Raw genomic sequence first — 17,358 nt, 5'->3', positions numbered from 1 at the left:
ATAACCTGGCACCCCATCTGTTAGTCTATCCCTGATCTGACTGCTGGACAGTGAAAATCACCCGCCCTGGCACCACTTATGGTTTACTGCAGTCAGCTGATGTGGTGTCTGGTTGCCATAAACTAGACTTGGGCACACATCTGCATGTGCTGCGTACGTGGGAGCATGCACGCCTCCCCTGAGAAGGGGTAAACGGAGCCAGCGCCAATCACCACACGCCTTATAGCTTGCATTCTCACTTTCCACTAACAATCCATACTACCAGTTCATGCATGACGTCTCCTGTGCTGGTGTTTTTTAATTTTCTCTGGTGGTTATGTAATTCGCCTCCCTCTCCCTCTTTTGTGATCAAGGGGACAGCGTGACGTCATCACCCAGCTTCGGGAAGGTCTGGCGGCTCGCGGCTCCTACTTCCAGACCAGCTAACGGGCGATAAACAAACTGCAGCGGTGCCTTAGCTTAGCTTAGCTTAGCTTAGCTGGGGGAGAAAAACAAAACACCAAACTGGGTAGAAGGCCACTCGGGTCAGCTGTACTATCGCACGTCTGAATGTGTGCAGATAAGGTAGTGCGCGTTTTTGCACTGACTTGAGCCCCTTTTTTATGCAACCCGCCCTGCTCACCAGGCACCACGATGTCCGACGCTGCTAACGTTACTTCCACAGACAACAACGGAGACTCCGGGCTAAACGGTAAGCTAACTGCTAGCAAACTGCCTATTAGAACAGCCTGTCAGTGTGTTTTCTGACAGGGGAACGCACCGTGGTATTAAAAATATATTTTTAATAAGTTTATTGAGGGTTCTTGCTCATTTAAAACAGTTTATTTAACCGTTTATCTTTTTTTTCGCCGTGAAGCTACATTAAAGGGGGAGACGTTAGAACGCTATGTTCCGTGTGTTTATTGACAGTGGTTGAACCAATGGCGTTTCGACAAGCTTGACTGACCGGCGAATGAGCCAATCAGCGAGTCACGCGGAGGGGTGGAGGCGGGTTTAAGCTTTGTCAACAAGGCGAGATGGAAGAAGTCAGAACAGGCGAAAATGGGGGCAGAGAAATGTTTTACACGTAGTTGTCCTTTTATAGTAAGTAATATATGTAGGAACATATTTACAGCCTCTTTCATTCCTTTTCATGTGCTATATTTTCAGATTTCAGCAAAAATAATCAATTTTAAAGTATTTAAGGATTTCTAAAGAGCTAACTAACTGAATTCTCATTTGGCAAATTGCACTTTTTTCCACATTGCGTTCACTGTTTCACCTGAAGATGCATTTGTTGAGGATAAGCTCCATTCAAGACCTCATGCAAGGCTTGCGTAAGCCATAATAGACGTAAACAAAGGCATTTAAATTACCCTTCCCTTCTGACTCAGGGGCTTACTTGCAGAGCTGAGGTGGTTAAAGTTTTACCACACTATGGGGGGCTGTGACTTGGCATGCTATTTATGGCTCCAGTGACTCCAGGACAGACGTTTTGGACGTGAGGAACAGGGGGAAAGAGTTACACTGTAGGAACATTGAGGCTGGTTGATCCAAAGCCACAATGGGCAGCAATCAAACTTTCCAGCCACCTTTTTTCCTTTTTTTTGGAGACACGTGGATTCATTTTTTTTAAAAAATGGGATCGGATAACTAAAGATGGACATTACTGTGGAGCAAACAGGTTGCCAGCATCTGTTCAACAGCGTGTGTTGGCTATGTCTTCCTCTGTTGTATGAGATAGAAAGCAACAAGTGTTTTCTTGTTATATTCCAGTCTGGTATTCCTGTTAACTTTTTGTCTAAATACTTTAATTCCCTGTTTTGCCAATAACAGGCAAAATCCTAGAGAAGACCTGCAAACTTTTCAGAAGGATCAGATGTATTTTACTTTGTCCAGGGCCCCGTAATCCCTTGCTACCACAACATTAACTCAGCACTATTCTTGATTAACTTACTTTCACATGAGGCTGATAAACTTTGTGTTGACTGAGTCAGAATAACTTTAGAGGCATAAAATTCACAGGAGATTTTATTGGTAGCATTCACCAGGATATATTGGACAGTGACAGTACATGCTGAGACATATCATGAGGGACAATAAGACCTTGCACTGATCAGATGAAAAGGCCAGCAGTGTGCTCTGTTATCTGACACCATGTTATTTTTGGCATTTCCTGGAGCTCCTCCAGCAGTGTCGTTTTTATCTAATACCTGGGATCTTCAGGCAAGAAGCAACGTCAGCCCTCCTCCCTCCTCCCTCAGCATCAGTAGATCAGAGGTCACATCATGTCTGCTTCCTCTAAAGCCACCCAACAGCTGATAGCTGCTCTGCGGCCAGAATGTTCGGAAGCCTCGGCACCATGGCGATGTGGTTTTAGTCCACAGAGCGGAGACAATGGGCTGTCGCCAGCAGCTTGGCTCCCGGTCCGCTGTGTAATCCGCAGGATGAGTGCAAGTGCTGAGTCGAGGCCAGTTTAGGGGGGGAGGGGTGCATCATTTGGGCAGTGGGTATAACTGGCCTGATGCCTGTACTGTGAAATTCAGTCCCCTGAAAGCTCATGTGAACATGATGTTTACTTACTGTTAAAGGGTCAAGTGACCTGCTCAAGAGGCCTTCCTCTTTTTTATTTCAGTGAGGACAGCAGGAGAAAGTGTTCTCAAAGCTGCCTGACAGAGGATCTTGGGAAATATCTTCCTTATTCTTCAGATTCGTGCCCAGGCTAACCCTCCCCTCCCCTCCTCTGTGTCTGCAACCCACCTCAGGCATGCTGTGCCTCCTCAGCTGCCCGTCCATGCTAGAGCTCACGTACAAACAGGGAGGGCATCATATATCACAGCCAAGGTCTACAAGACACAGCAGCACATACACAGGCAGGCATTTACTGCCCTTTCATCACACAGCAGTAAATAGAGCTTTACTCTTGAACCTCTCTGACTGACAGGCTCAGTTTGGTCGTTGTGTTGTTGACCACCCTCAGTTTAGGACTAGGAAATCATTTTGACATCTCCACTCTCTTTCTCATCCCCCTATTTTCCTGTGGCTTATGAGTGAAAGCCTTTTGTCTGTGCTCTGTGGGAGTTCCACTTACGAGAGGTAGATATTTTGACATGTCATAGCAGGAAAAGCAGAGGTGCAATTAACAGCATTAATGATGTTTGCAAATCCATTTAGGTGTGTTGGTTTTCGGCATTGTGCATGCTGGGTCACCAGGAGACTAAAACCTGCAAGGTGCCACCATTAATCTTCTTCGTTACAGCTGTGCTCGTCCTGCTGTAACAAAGTCTTTCAAGGCTGTAACTTTCTCCCTTCACTGATAGTCCAGACAATATGTCAGAAATTAATCACTCTGTGGACATAAAGTGAATAAGATTAATGCTGTGACAACACAATGAGTCAAAGTTTATTTTGAGTCGTCAGTAAGAGTCTTTTTCCCAGTGGACAGAAACACATGTCATTGAGGCAAAGATGATGGTTATATTGAATTTAGGTGTGTCACTTTCAGGCTCCAGTTATTGTGCATGTATGCTCACTGGCCTGGCTTACTGGGACACTTAAATGTGATCATCATCAATGATATTAGCTTTACCTGTGCTTTTCTTGCAATGACAAGTCAAAATGTCTGATATAGAAAAAGTTATTGGAAGATACTTTCTTGCCCAGAGTGAAATTGTTCGTCAGAGCTTCTGGAGTCCATATACAATCCAAAGTGCACGTAGAGAAAAATCAGTGGCCGCACCAAAACAGAAGATTAGGTATGCAGTGCATTGTTCCCTTCTGTATAGGCACAGGCAGCCTATTGTTATGGGACTGTTGCCAAAAGGGTGGTAAAATGCACCAAAATAAACAACGACACAGTTAAATGACGCTAGTCATTTGCGCACTTATTATTTTAGCGGCCAGTGTAAGCAAATAGCCTGCTCCTTGGGGCATATCAGATCTTGCACGGAGCAGGATATTGGTTTATTCATTTATTGACATGACTTTACATTGACTCCTTCTTATCAGCCAATTATGACACTTGTATACAGACATGTCTATTCACAGGAAGTCTTTGAAAAGGAATGCAGATTTTTATGATATCTAATATTTATGTTGTAATATCATGCAGTCCAGCTCTTTTGTGGTTTAACTTTTATCAAGTTTTACCTTAATATCATCTAATAATGGTCCTCTACAATTATAAAGGGGGAAAATAAAACCTTTTTTAAAACTGTGCTGCAAAGGGATCTTGTGTAGTAAACTACCTTGTCAGTATTGTCCTGCAGCAGGAAATAAAACTTTTAAGTGCACTAGTGGGGACATAAAAAGTTGGTGAAAATGTTTTCAACTAACCTTTTTAAAGAAATCAGTGTCTTTTGTCTTGGTGAACATTATCAAAAATCAAAACAAACATTCACACATTCTTCCCTCAGGGTCCTGGGTGGAGCTGGAGATGAACAGAGCCGCAGCCGGATCAACCCAGTCCTCCTCTACAGGCGGCTCGTCTCCAGGCCTGCTGCCTCTGCCTCAGGTGGAGGAGGAGGAGGCCATGGTGGGGGGGCTGGAGCACGTCCCATCCTCGTCCTCGATCCACAATGGAGACATGGAGAAGATCCTGCTAGACGCCCAGCATGAGTCAAGTCGCAGCAACTCCTCCTGCGACAGGTAGTGTTAAAGGGGAACTCCACTGATTTACACATCAAAGCTTAAAGGTCATGGGGAGTACTACTGCATGTATAAAGCCTTGTGTGGCTCCAGGGAGAGCTCTGTGAAGCTCGGGGCTGCATTAAAGAGGACCTATTATCCTCATTTACACATTCATACTTGTGTTTTGAATTCCTGCTAGAACATTACATGCCTCAATGTTCAATGTATTGACCCTCTGTCTGAAAGGCTTTGTTTAGCATCTGTCTCATGAAGCCCCCTTCCTGGGAAAAGCCCAATCTGCTCTGATTTCCATATCTCAGTGTCTGCACTATTGTTGCAGCTGGAGGAATGATTGTAATGGAGACTAGTGGCACTTTCTACTCTAAAAAAAAAATCACCATTTAAAGCTTCTAAACCAAAATCTTAACAATCTGACAGGTTCCTGCAGGAATATGGTCCAAAACTGGAGAGAAATCAACAACATCGGCAACCAAGATTACATATTTCCTTGGTGTTAGCATCTAGCTACATGTAGCAGTGTAGTTGCAGCTGGGGAATGACTGTATCGGAGAATAGTGGCACTTTTTACTGTGAAAAATCACCAATAAAAGCTTCCAAACCAACGTTTTAACAACCAGATATGTTCCAGCAGAAATAACATGAATAATCAGGGAAAAATACAACATCAGCAACCAAGATTACACGTTTTCCTGACATTAGCATGTAGCTACTTGTAGCAGTGTAGGCTACATAATGTAAACACTAGCAGTAGTGTGCCTGGAACGGATGACCATATAAAGAAATCTGTCACCAGCTTCTCTGGAAAGTAGAAAAAAAACAATTCAACCTGAGGTTTTTACTCACAGGAAGTACTTTAACATATATTTAAAACTTCTGCCATGTTTAATATGAACATCCAACATTGGGATATTTAATATATGACAGAAAATAAGGAAAAGCATGATAACTGCTACCAGGAATCTCTGAGCGAACTGTCAGTGGTCATGTTTCATTGTGGGTAAAGTGGGCGCCAGGATTTTAAAAAGAAAGAAGAATATGTAGAACAAAGAAAGACGATATCTGTGTTTCTGCTTCATAGATTTTGATCCTTTTCTTTGTTTAAAAACAGTCCATCATGAATCCAACGATGTTATAGGAGTGCAGTGCTAAATTGTTGTAGCACCCATATAAGAATCAATGAAAGGTGGTTGATGCAATTGTTTAAAATATCCGAAGATCTGCCCTGCTGAAGAGTCCTTTGAAACACTGTGGCTCCAGGGCTGCTGTTCTGTATCTGAACCCGACCTCTGCCCTACTTGTAGCTGTACTTGGTATTGATAAAAAGAATTTGACTGTATCTCATAATCAGACCTCATAAATAACATGGTTAACAAACAAGTGAACAAACTAATTTTCCATTATCTCTAAAAGTAACGAAAAATAAAAGCAGTTAATGTGTGTGCAGAAAGCTGTTACATATTTCCTTAATGCCTGAAAACATGAAATACAGATGAAGACACAGGAATTCCCACCATGAAAGTCACGAGTTCTTGGGTTCATAGAAGTCTGTGTTTATATTTGTGGAAGATTTAGGGCACAAGGTGAATTTTTGGTCTAATGACTTTCACTCAGTTAAAGAGCAGTAACTCTGCAGTTGAACAATTTCTTCGTCTTTTACTCATAACCTGGTTTTTAATCAGCAACTCTTCTGCATTTTGTTCTGTTTTCGTAGCTTTCCTTTACCCCTGAACAACAGTTAAGTGTCTTCATGCAGCTGAAAGTTCTTCTGAAAATCAGTATAAAAGCAATAATTGTAGGATAATTCAACTGTTGAGAAAACTGCAGTCTTGAGGAGCGTGACTGAAATATAACTTTAGTGAAATGCTTTCTGCCTCGATGCCCAGATGGCTGTTCATCTGCCAACCACACAATAAAACCTCACTGGAAAAAGTGACATGCCTTTTTCTAGAAGAGGTGTTTAATATTGGTCACTTTGCTCAACTCTCCTTAATGTTCCAGTCGGAAACTGAAATCAGCCCACAAATCAGGAGTGGCTTCTCTTATTTTTCGTAAATGCACTGTCAACATGTTCAGTCAGCTTCTCAGGAGCTGAGCTGGCTTCTGAAAATAAAATGACGTCCATTTTCACAGCGTGCCTCCCATTTTATTGAGCACGTTAGAAAAGTCCTGACCCTTCAACTCCCGGCCACATCATTGTGTGTAATCCTTGGAAGGCTGCGATAAGGCCGAGCTTATCAGGGAGGCCGGGCAGTCAGCTGTCACTGAGTCACCTGAGGATGTTTGTGAGCAGTTGGGAACACTAGAACACTGTATCAACAAGCTGTTGTGAAATGAGCTGAAACACAAACATGATGTCATCTTAACGGTTTTGGAGCTACGCAGGTGTCGTGTTAGAGATTTTAATGAGGAAAATGTTTTCTTTACTTGCTCTGCCAACACACACACGTCTTTAGTGCACATTTCTCCAGAGAGGTCAGAGTACAGGAGCAGCAGCACTTAACTGCTGGGTAAAGGACTGGTGAAACATTCTGTACCGTCCTCGCCGAGGTGTTATAAGGTCAAGTGTTCTTGCTCCGAATCTTCAATGCAGAACCAGATGTGCTTGAAGTCACAAGAAAAAAGGAATAAAATACAATGCAAAATTACTGTCACGTCTTATAGATGAGGGTTAGTATGTCAAAGTATGTGAGACTAGATATCGTCTTACATTATCGATCATAGTTTCATATTGTCTTCCTAGTTTTAAAGGCGGCATTACAGTAAAGTGATGTGATTTTCTGAACTTACCAGACTGTTCAAGCTGTTCCATCATTTGCTTTACCCACTAAGTTATCATATTCACATTACTGATGATTATTAATGTGCGATTAAAATGTTATTGTGTACATATTTAGTAAAAGCACCAATAGTCAACCCTACACTATTGTTGCAGCATCGATATCAAGGTATTTGGTCCAAAATACTGTGATAACCAGTGTAGGTTGGACTGCAGTGATCAGTGAGGTGATACTAGTATTCATCATGTATACAGGGATATGAATAACCCAATTTATCTGTGCTCATGCAAACATCAAGTCCCCACTATGATTAAAACTGGGATAAGCCTCATGATTGCGTTACTCATATCCATGTAAACACACTCATTTAGAAATAAATATTTTAATTTCCCATGGTATAAAGCCTCTTAACTCACACCTGAGACTCTTCCATGATAGCAGGCTGTCTGTGGGGCCTTTAGCGTTCTTAAATGTCTTAAATTCAGTTGTATTAACCCTTTGAAACCTGAGTTAATTGGCTTGATTTCTTTCAAAAACATGGGAGGAAGGCAATAAGTAACAAAAGAAGAAATGACCCCAAAATGTGCAAGAAATAAAGTAAAAAGGGAAAATTAAAAAACAAGAAAATTAGTAAAAAAGAAAAAACAGAAACAAGCAGACAAACGAGAAAATGACCTGGGAAAAAAATGCATAAAAATATTATAATTCTGTACCATTTTTTTAAAATACATAATGATAATAATTGTAATTTTCCCCAGCTTTTTTCGTTTTTCCTATTTATTAAATAATTTTCTAAATTTATCTTTTTGCAATTTGTGGGACCAGTTGCCCATTGCCTTTTTCCCCATGTTTTTGAAAGAATAATAATTTGCTCAGGGTTCAAAGGTTTAAATACTTGGGAGAAGTCTCTGAAAGCAGCACAAGAAAAGTGATGTCACATCAAGTTTCAAAGGGTTGATATTAGGCTTTAAAAATCATTAAGGAGTCTCAGATTTGAATTTGTGAGGGCCTAATTGCCAAAAACATTTGATCTAATTTCATTTCTCCACCTTTTTTAAGTTATTTTTAATCAATGAGTTAAGCTCATGATGTTACAAATCTTAAAACCTACCACTGAACCTAGTACTGTCTTTGTACTTTATACAAGCACTCACCTGTTGGTAAAAGGTGGATTAACCAAACTCACTATGAAAACTATATTCCCACATAAAACCTTCCTCTGCATGTGACTACATACCTACCTCTATCAAATAAATCTTAAATTTGGTTGCAAATGGGGGCGTTGGTGGCTTAGTGGATAGAGCAGGCGCCCCATGTACAAGGCTGTTGCTGCAGCGGCCCGGGTTCGACTCCAGCCTGTGGCCCTTTGCTGCATGTCTCTCCTTCTCTCTCTCTTCACGCTTCACTATCCTATCAATTAAAGGCAAAAATGCCCTAAAAATATCTTTAAAAAAATGGTTGCAAATGATCTTATAAAGGTCTTGAAAGCATTAAATTTAAGTGTCTGATACCTGTAGACACCCTGTATGATGTGAAGGTAAGAAGGAGTCATGGCTTTGCGAATAATACCGCCGCTGATTTATTGTTTCTGTTTCCGCCCACAGCCCTCCGCGTCCCCACAGTCCCCAGGATGACGGACAGATCATCTTCGACGTGGACGTGAGCGGCAGAAGAGACAGCCTAGTAAGAGCATACGTGCACCTCAGGTTCTCCATCAGTCTGTTGTCATAGCAACCTCAACCACTGGCCCTGAAGTGGTGCGTGTGCACATGAGAATGACAACTGCTGTCTGCCTTTAGTTTCCATGGCGATGGCTGCCGCGCCCAGCTTGGATTTCTGTTTCTGCTGCACAGCGTGTGTTGTCACCGTTACTCTCACTCTTCTTCTTCACCCTTTTCTCTTTTGATCTCTGTCAAGGCCCTCTGCCTTCTGTGTCCATGACTCACACACACACGCATGTAGAAATACACAGAATATGCCTTGTCTTAAAAAGGTTGTTGTCGACTTAAAGCCTGAATGCCGAGGTTGCTAAGTGACGTGTGCGTGTGTGTTTGTGTCTCTAGTCAGAAGAGGACGTCTTGGACAAGGAGAGGGACATGGACATCCTGATGAAGGACGCAGACTGGGTTGCTGACTGGTCTAGTCGACCGGAAAACATTCCCCCCAAGTAAGTCTCAACTCGGTAAACATCTACGTGACGTTTCCATGGCAACTGAACACACACAGCTGCTTGTGTGTCCAGAGAAAGTGGTCGGTTGTCCAAGCAATAAAGTTGGTCTGAGGCACTAATATAAGTCCAGCTGACAGAGTGTGTATGAAACTATAATGCAGACAGCTTATAAGAAAATTAAAGGTCATTTGATCGGCAAGGTTAAGCCTTTTTTTCAGAGCTGTTCATAATTTGTCTTGTGTCGACATCTCTGATTTTCACCCCTTCTTAAACATTTCAGTGTAATTAATAATAATGACAATAATAATGTTTGTATGTCACTTATCAAAACAAGTGTCACAAAGTGCTTTGAACATAAAACACAGCAATGAAATGCAGAGGTAATGTTTGAATAAGCAGGCAAGTATAAGGAAATAAAACACACAGGAAAACTGTAAAACAATGGATAAATTTAAACTTAAAATATAGCAGAGCAAGACTCAATTGCGACATCAAGAGTAAGGTAAAGTGTTACTCAGATGTTAAGAATAAAAATAAACCTAAACATTGAAAGGAGACGTTATTGGAAACCCTTCAAAAGAGAGAAATCTTCAAAAGTGTTTTAAAAGGAGTTACTGATGTAGCAAGTCGGAGTTCATATAAGCTGTTGGTTGACTTCTCCTGGTCATTTTAATGCTCCCATGAAAGACAAACAGCTTATGTGGTCATTAAGTATGTCCTGGGTCATTTTTTATGCTGCACACATATGTATACAGGAATGTTACTCCATAAAATGATAGAATAGAATTTGGGATGATCCAGCCAATCTTTCCCAACATAGAAAACCTGCAGCCTTTTCAAAACCAGTCTACAAAGCGCCAGCAGCAATAACATGGGTTAGATGTGTGTGTTGCTGCGCAGTATGGAAAAGTATGGAATTTGATTATAGTCATTTCCATGTCTGGATAAGTATTTAAAAAAGAAAGAGTATGGAAAAATGTAAAAGCAAGGCAAAAAGTATAGTGTGTGACTGAACGCACGCTCCTACACAGAGCTGACTGTACGCCTGCAAAGCAGCTCCGCCCCAGTGTCTCATAACTGAACCAAACCTGTTCATGTGTGACCAAATTAGTTTGAAAGAAAATGCGTCAGTATCTTTGACTCACATATATACATAGCATCACAAATAACCGAATATAAGCTTGTATGAACATTTGTAAGTTTTGCCGTGATGCAGTCATCAGAAAAGTAAACTGACTATCTTCTCGACGTGACGGATCCTCTATGGCTGCACTACTGTATTTTATTTGCTCTATTTATACTACAGTTTTTATTCCACTTTTAATTTTTATATCCTGGAGCTTTTATTCTTTTAGCCTTACCTGTTACTGCTGCACTACATGGTTGTCTCCTGTGTGTCTTGATTGCATATGATGGTTGTATCTGCTATGCAGCTATGTCGCACTATGTGCCCAAAACAAATATCCCATTTGGGACAATAAAGATTATCTTATCATTGTCATTTCCATGGCAACAGTGAATAAACAAGGCTGCACAGACGCCATAAAAATTAAGTAGTTGGTCCAGATGAATACGAACAGCACAACTGAAGCGCTGTCAAGAGCACACTAAATTATTTATGCAATATGTTAGGGCAATATAATACGAGTACACGTAGCACTGGTTGGTTTACTTCCTATTTCGGTAGAGATGAACGTGTCTGGGTTTGTTGTTGATTGATTTGTATGGGCAATTATTTGGCAATGTAATCGCATAAATGCTTAGAATGTAACAAACATGGTAACAGTTGGATTTTAAAACCATTTATTTACGTAACAAACATTTAGCTGTTTGTACTCGTGTCAAATATAGTCTGAAAAATCTGCTGAGAAGTCTGGAAATTTGGGAAACATAAAGGAAACCTGGCAACAATATTGCCAACATAATCACATCTGGATCTCTCTATGCTGCCAAAGGCTCAAACACATACGGGATGGGAAGTGGAATAAGAACAGGTTCCACCTTTTCTATCTGTTCAAACAGCAACATAACTGACTGCTGAAAGATATCGCTCCTCTAATAATTCCTAGAATATGATCTCAAATTAAAGCCTGAGGACGTGAGAGCACCTCTGTGCAGTGTACAGTAACTGAAGGCAGCTTTAACTAAAGAATGTTTGGCAGTTTAGACTTAAAAAAAATGATGTTCCGGGGCATATTCTCAGTGACTGACAGGTGTCAGGTTGTCACTCAGCTGTGCCGCCTCTAAAATGACTGACATATTTTGCAGGGAGTTTCATTTCCGTCACCCTCGACGCTCAGTAACGCTCAGCATGAGGAAGACCGGGGCCATGAAGAAAGGAGGAATCTTCTCCGCCGAGTTCCTCAAAGTCTTCATCCCCTCGCTGCTACTATCACACATCCTCGCTCTGGGGCTGGGGTAAGAAAAACACACCGCAGATCACCTGTCAGATCACAGAGTCACTGAGCGCACATCAGACCTGACAGCAGTTTAATGAAACACGTAGAACAGTTTTCCATTTTGTTTCATCAGTGAACAATCAGACTTTTCATGTTCATTTCATTTTTCCCCCTCACCGTTTAGAACATCAGAACATTTTTATATCTCCCAGTTGTGCATAAGCCCCAGCAGGGGGAGCTGTACGGCCGCAGACACCAGTCAGCAGAGTCCTCCCTCCCTCCCTTCTTCATATCTGTGTGACAAACTCACGGAGCAGCTGCTGACTGAGAGGCTGCACACCTGCTGTCTCATAGTGAGCTCCGACACTCCCAGGAGCACTCTGATAACACGTTATAATCATCCTGGCTCCTCAATCAGATAATGTCACAGCGGTGATACCTGAGACTGTCGTCTTCTCTCCTACGTGATGTGGTGTGCAATGAGTGTCATTTACAATCCTGCCGTCATCACAAGATGTCTGCTGGCCTTTAAGGAGTTTACACAGTTATGCAATGACTCACAGTGGTGTCCTCATCCAACCTGTAGCTGTTGTTTGTGAAGAAGTTTGTTAAAAAAACCAGCTGATTATTGATATTTCTGTTTATTTTAATGTTTCATAACCCTCCTCATGTGTGAGATTTAGAGTAGTTAATGCTGTTTTTTTGTTGGTGTTAGTTTCTATGCAGAGAGATGCTGATATTTTGGCATCAGTTTCAGCTGATATCAGCTGTCAAAAGCTATATCGATCGAATATGCCAATATCAGTCTCACTTAAAATACTATTCACTTTGGATATTAGTCAGTTCCCTTATACTACTGTTAAATTACCAGCGTGTACCATGAAGGTACCCGCTGACTTTTCAATCAAAAAAATCTTGCAAGAAAACTGTATTTTCAATCTGGAAACTCCTGCACTCCTAATTATTTATTAATTATTATTGGCAGGGAAGTCGTATCATTCCATTGTGCATGGCCTCTGGGATAAGCACTGTTACGCACACATGCTTAGTCAGCAGCACAGCCTCCGATTTGTCAACAGACTCCACCCAGTGCATCATGGGATAGATCAGTGGTTCCACACAGTTTAATATATTCAGCGTCATACTTTTGTTTGGCCATCTCTTCGAGTTAGTTAGCTGTCTCTGTTAAGTATCTGTCCTTAAGTCACTCACTCTACAGCAGGAAATGGCACTTCAAAATAAAAGCTCTGTGCTGGAAATTTGCTGTACTTCAAAATAAAGTGTGTTTTTTACAAAGTTGACATGTTTGAGAGTCACTTGCAGTCCATTCAGAATGGACCTGCGACCCACCGATTGGGAACCACTAGGATAGATTATTGCCCTTAGTAGGCTTCAGCTAACGGCTAATGACAACAATAACTCCTTCCAACATGAATAAATGGATAGATAATCACAAAAGACATTCATCGTTTGATCTGTTAGTTTTATTTAGTCTTGAAAAATACACTGCTGTTCCATACTGGATTACAAAGCTTCTGAAAGGAATACAATAACACTGGAGCACTTGTTTAAAAGCGACAATGGTTAGCAAAGTGAAGGCAATCTTTTTTATAACTTTATTTTTATTGGTGTTTTCAGGTTGAAGGGAAAAGAAGAGGAAAAAAAGGGGTAGTGGGATAGGGGTTGGTGAGAGATATTTTATATGTTGATTAAGTCGCAAAAGATTATTTTTCTCTCTATAGTGAATTTTGTTAATAACTGCAATCCAGTCGTCCTTTGAAGGGGGGCTTAACTGTAGCCATCTTCGTGTGATGGCTTTCTTGCTCGTGGCCAGAAGTACTTTGTAAAGGTGTTTGTCTTGGGGCATGAAGTGGATGCAATCTGGAGTGAGTGTCTAAACAGCGACACTTTGGTGACATTCTAATAATAGTGAATAAAGTTCTTTGATGCCCTAAAAGTTATTGCTGACCTCAGGTTTAACAGCTGTAATTGTACTGATCAATGATGGAGCACTAACACACACACACACACACACACACACACTGGCAGTCAACGTTAAATAAGCCCAGATTCTCGCCTGCAACATAGAGTTGGATGTGGAGACCATAAGCTTCCTCGAATAATACATGAAACCAACGTAAACAGCATATTTTTATCATGTTTTCCCGTTTTCATATGTTTGATTTTTGAATGGGGCTTTCCTAATGATGTCATCTTGTTGTGGCACATGACTAGAGCATCACTCATAATATTCACATGACAGTAGTGGATGTAAATGCGCATTTATTTGCATTTTTACATGGCGATTTTATGGAAATTCAGGCAAAATTTGCACTAAATTTGAATGGAAACTAATAACATTAACCATGGTCCTGTTCCAGCAATTATCCAGTGCCCAATTCATGTTCGCACCTGTGTAGGACAAGTCAAAATGCACGTGTGTTGATGTGTAACCTGCTCCTTGTCTGCGTACCTTCTTCTTCTCAACAGAGTCTACATTGGAAAGAGGCTGACCACGCCACCTGCCAGCTCTTTCTGAACCCGAAACAGAAGAAAAGTGCCTGAGAAGTGGCCACGAGTTGTTGGAGAAAGTTTTGCTGTTGTGAGAAGAACGCCCGTCTCTTCTCCCTCTGTCCCGCCTGCCCCCCTCCTGCTTCCCCTCCCCACCCCTGAGATATGACATGTTCTCAGGAGAAATGCATCTGCCTTTTCCCCTCTCTATCCTCCTCCTTCCCTGCCCTTTTTTTCTTGATCGGCTGTTCTGACTGTCTGTAGATATCCCCTCCCCCCTCGCCTTATATCCTCCACTCATTTGTATTAGCTTTTCAAAGAATGAATAAGGTCATATTTCCCCGCAGTGATTGGGCGTCATGTTTGTAACGGGTGGGTTTTCAGGGAGGGTTGCAGCATCAAACCAAACTCTTCCACTACACACACACACTGTCTCAGTGCCCCTTGATCACGTGACAACAAGGGAGGACTGTCCAGTTTTTAGAATTGACCACAGATTGTGCCACCTACACGAGTAGCCCTACACTCGATCTTGAAAGGGTTCGACCAAATTCAGAGTCGGCTACGCGAACTGAAAATGTGATTATGCCTTTTTTGAAAGTAGCCATTTTGTTCATTTTCTCTAGGCAATATTGTTTTTTTAATTTATTTTACAACAGTGGTGATTTATTGAGAAGGTGTAACGATGAGAGGAGTTACCGTAGTGGCCATCCTTAAACCACAAGCGCTCATGAATTGCACTGGGGAAGTCTCTGGCTCCGTCTGAGAGATTTACGTGACGTTTCTTCCGTGATGGAAACGAGAAATTTTAAATTTTGAACCTGAATGAATATTTTTGCAAAGTGACAATAACTGGAAACCAGGGTGAAGGTGTGTGTTGTGCAGGCAGGCAGCTTGTCCCCTTTTCAGTGTGTACACTAACAGTATTTTGTGGTCGGGTCTTGGGTCCAGAAAAGGGTTCGCCCAAACAGTTAGCGTCCATGTTGTCCTTCCAGTGAGCTTTCTGGTTTGTCTGCAACATATCGTAGAGCTGGTCTGGTCCTGACTGCTCAGTTCCCACGCTTACTCCACGTAGGGCCGGATACTACATGGTACTGCGCTGACTGTTTCTTTTTGTTGTGCGTGTTGAAAGGATTCGGTACCAAGATGTGAGATTTGAATTACAGAGAGGCTTTGTTGGCATTCGAGTAACTTTATTTAAATCTAAAAGTTTAAATATTAAACTTGAAGTAAGTGACTTTTATTTTTAAGATATTGGTCGGGTCAGGAGTTTTTGTTTGTGAAAATAGCCAGTAGTAGCCAGCCCTGCTTTTTGACACTCCGACATGTTTGCCAAAACTTCCACAGAATCTAAAACTTCAAGCTGCAGATGAAGGGAACTGACTGCAAGGTATAGACAGCCATTTGTCGCAGTGACACTAACGACTGAAGGGAGCTTTGATTTCACTGAACAAGGCTCTGCTTTATGTGTAAACGCAGGTACAATAAGGTCCACAGCATGATTGAATCGCTTGATATCAGACGCTGGCTTCACTGCAGCATCTGAGGCCGCACTGGGGTCAGTTTTGTCCCAGGGGACCTTCCAGAGCCAGACCTGGGTCAAATAATATTTGATTTAGTAGTTCAGATCTTCGAATGCCTTGTATTTCAGTTAGTCATTATCATTTGCAGTTTTTCTTCAGCTTATTTTCTCGTTGCTTTGTTGACACATTTACAGGATTTAACTTACAGGATGACACAATGAGTTTCAGTTTTATCGATGAGCTTTACCTGATGTTGCTTTGTTGCCTTTTTAGAAAATACCGAATGATTTTTATGATTACTGCATTTCAGTGTTACATTTCATCGAGCAAGAAAAACGTAAAGAAGTAGCTTCTGTGAGCTCTGACTGTTGTCTTAGAAAGTTTTGAGTTTGGCGTTCGTCCTGAAGATGTAAATGTGAAGAGTCTGAAAACATAAACTTTTCGTGAAGTAAAATTAGCCTCTCTCTGAAATAATTTTGCTGCAAATACTATTTGACCCAGCAGGTCGACTCAGGATGTGATATCTGTATCTACCACCACTGATGACTGGGGGTTTGTCTCCATGCCAGCCACACAGATACTGTTGTATCGTGCGACATACGCGTATCTGCCCGTGTTTGCACATGCAGTGCTCAACAGCGGTGTTTTGGATTGTTTCTTTTCCTGTTTGTTTTGTTTTGTCTGTTTTAAGTTTATTTTCCTGATGTTGTGGAAAGATTGTGAACGCACAGAGCGGGAGTTTAACAGAAAGAAAGGAGAACCCCTATTGTTGATGGCAGGGCCTAATGTGAATAGGAAGCTGAAGGTGTGGAAAGAGACTTCCCTCAGACTGCGATGGTCTAACAGTAGTTATTGTAATGATGCATTTGCTTTGATTTTTCTTTTTCCCACTACATTGGAAGAATTGATCAACATTTTGTCATTAAAGATTACCTGAATGAAGATATTCGCTGAGTGTGCCTTTTTACATTTTGACAGGTATTAATAAATCAGTGTAAACCTGTTTAGTTATTCAGTCTAAAGCGACAGTTCTCTGGGTGAAAATGCCTTGTTGATGCCAGAGGTCAGAGGCCAGACTGGTTCAAGATGATAGAAAGGCAACAGTAACTCAAATAACCACTGGTTACAACCAAGGTCTGCAGAAGACCATCTCTGAAGCAACAACACGTCCAACCTTGAAGCAGATGGGCTACAGCAGCAGAAGACCACACCAGGTGCCACTCCAGTCAGCTAACAACAGGAAACTGAGGCTACAGTTCACACAGGCTCACCAAAACTGGACAATAGAAGATTGGAAAAACGTTGCCTGGTCTGATGAGTCTGGATTTCTGCTGCCACATTCAGATGGT

General features: G+C 41.6%; 1 protein-coding gene across 2 annotated transcripts; it reads left to right on the top strand.

The window, feature by feature from the left end:
* Nucleotides 1-250: 250 nt before the first annotated feature.
* On the top strand, nt 251-16,953 carry bnip3lb (BCL2 interacting protein 3 like b). Of its 2 annotated transcripts, none has more exons than XM_050053095.1 (6): nt 251-691; nt 4,395-4,626; nt 9,011-9,089; nt 9,470-9,573; nt 11,845-11,994; nt 14,466-16,953. In XM_050053095.1, exons 1-6 carry the CDS (start codon nt 634-636, stop codon nt 14,512-14,514), a joined length of 672 nt encoding a protein of 223 aa, XP_049909052.1. In that variant the 5' UTR covers nt 251-633; the 3' UTR covers nt 14,515-16,953. The 2 variants fall into 2 exon arrangements, with proteins under 2 accessions (XP_049909052.1, XP_049909053.1); XM_050053096.1 differs by lacking the exon at nt 251-691 and adding an exon at nt 1,473-1,663.
* The last annotated feature ends 405 nt before the right edge of the window (nt 16,954-17,358 follow it).

The sequence above is a fragment of the Epinephelus moara genome, chromosome 9 (genome assembly GCF_006386435.1).
Source record: "Epinephelus moara isolate mb chromosome 9, YSFRI_EMoa_1.0, whole genome shotgun sequence".
NCBI classification, from domain to species: domain Eukaryota; kingdom Metazoa; phylum Chordata; class Actinopteri; order Perciformes; family Serranidae; genus Epinephelus; species Epinephelus moara.
This window is presented reverse-complemented; position numbering and strand designations above follow the sequence as displayed.

Bases quoted from the DNA above. Each gene is read 5' to 3' on its own strand.
- bnip3lb (XM_050053095.1), top strand. From the start codon at position 634: ATGTCCGACGCTGCTAACGTTACTTCCACAGACAACAACGGAGACTCC. The intron at 692-4,394 runs GTAAGCTAACTG...TTCTTCCCTCAG, and splicing joins CGGAGACTCCGGGCTAAACG to GGTCCTGGGTGGAGCTGGAG. The intron at 9,090-9,469 runs GTAAGAGCATAC...TTGTGTCTCTAG, and splicing joins GCGGCAGAAGAGACAGCCTA to TCAGAAGAGGACGTCTTGGA.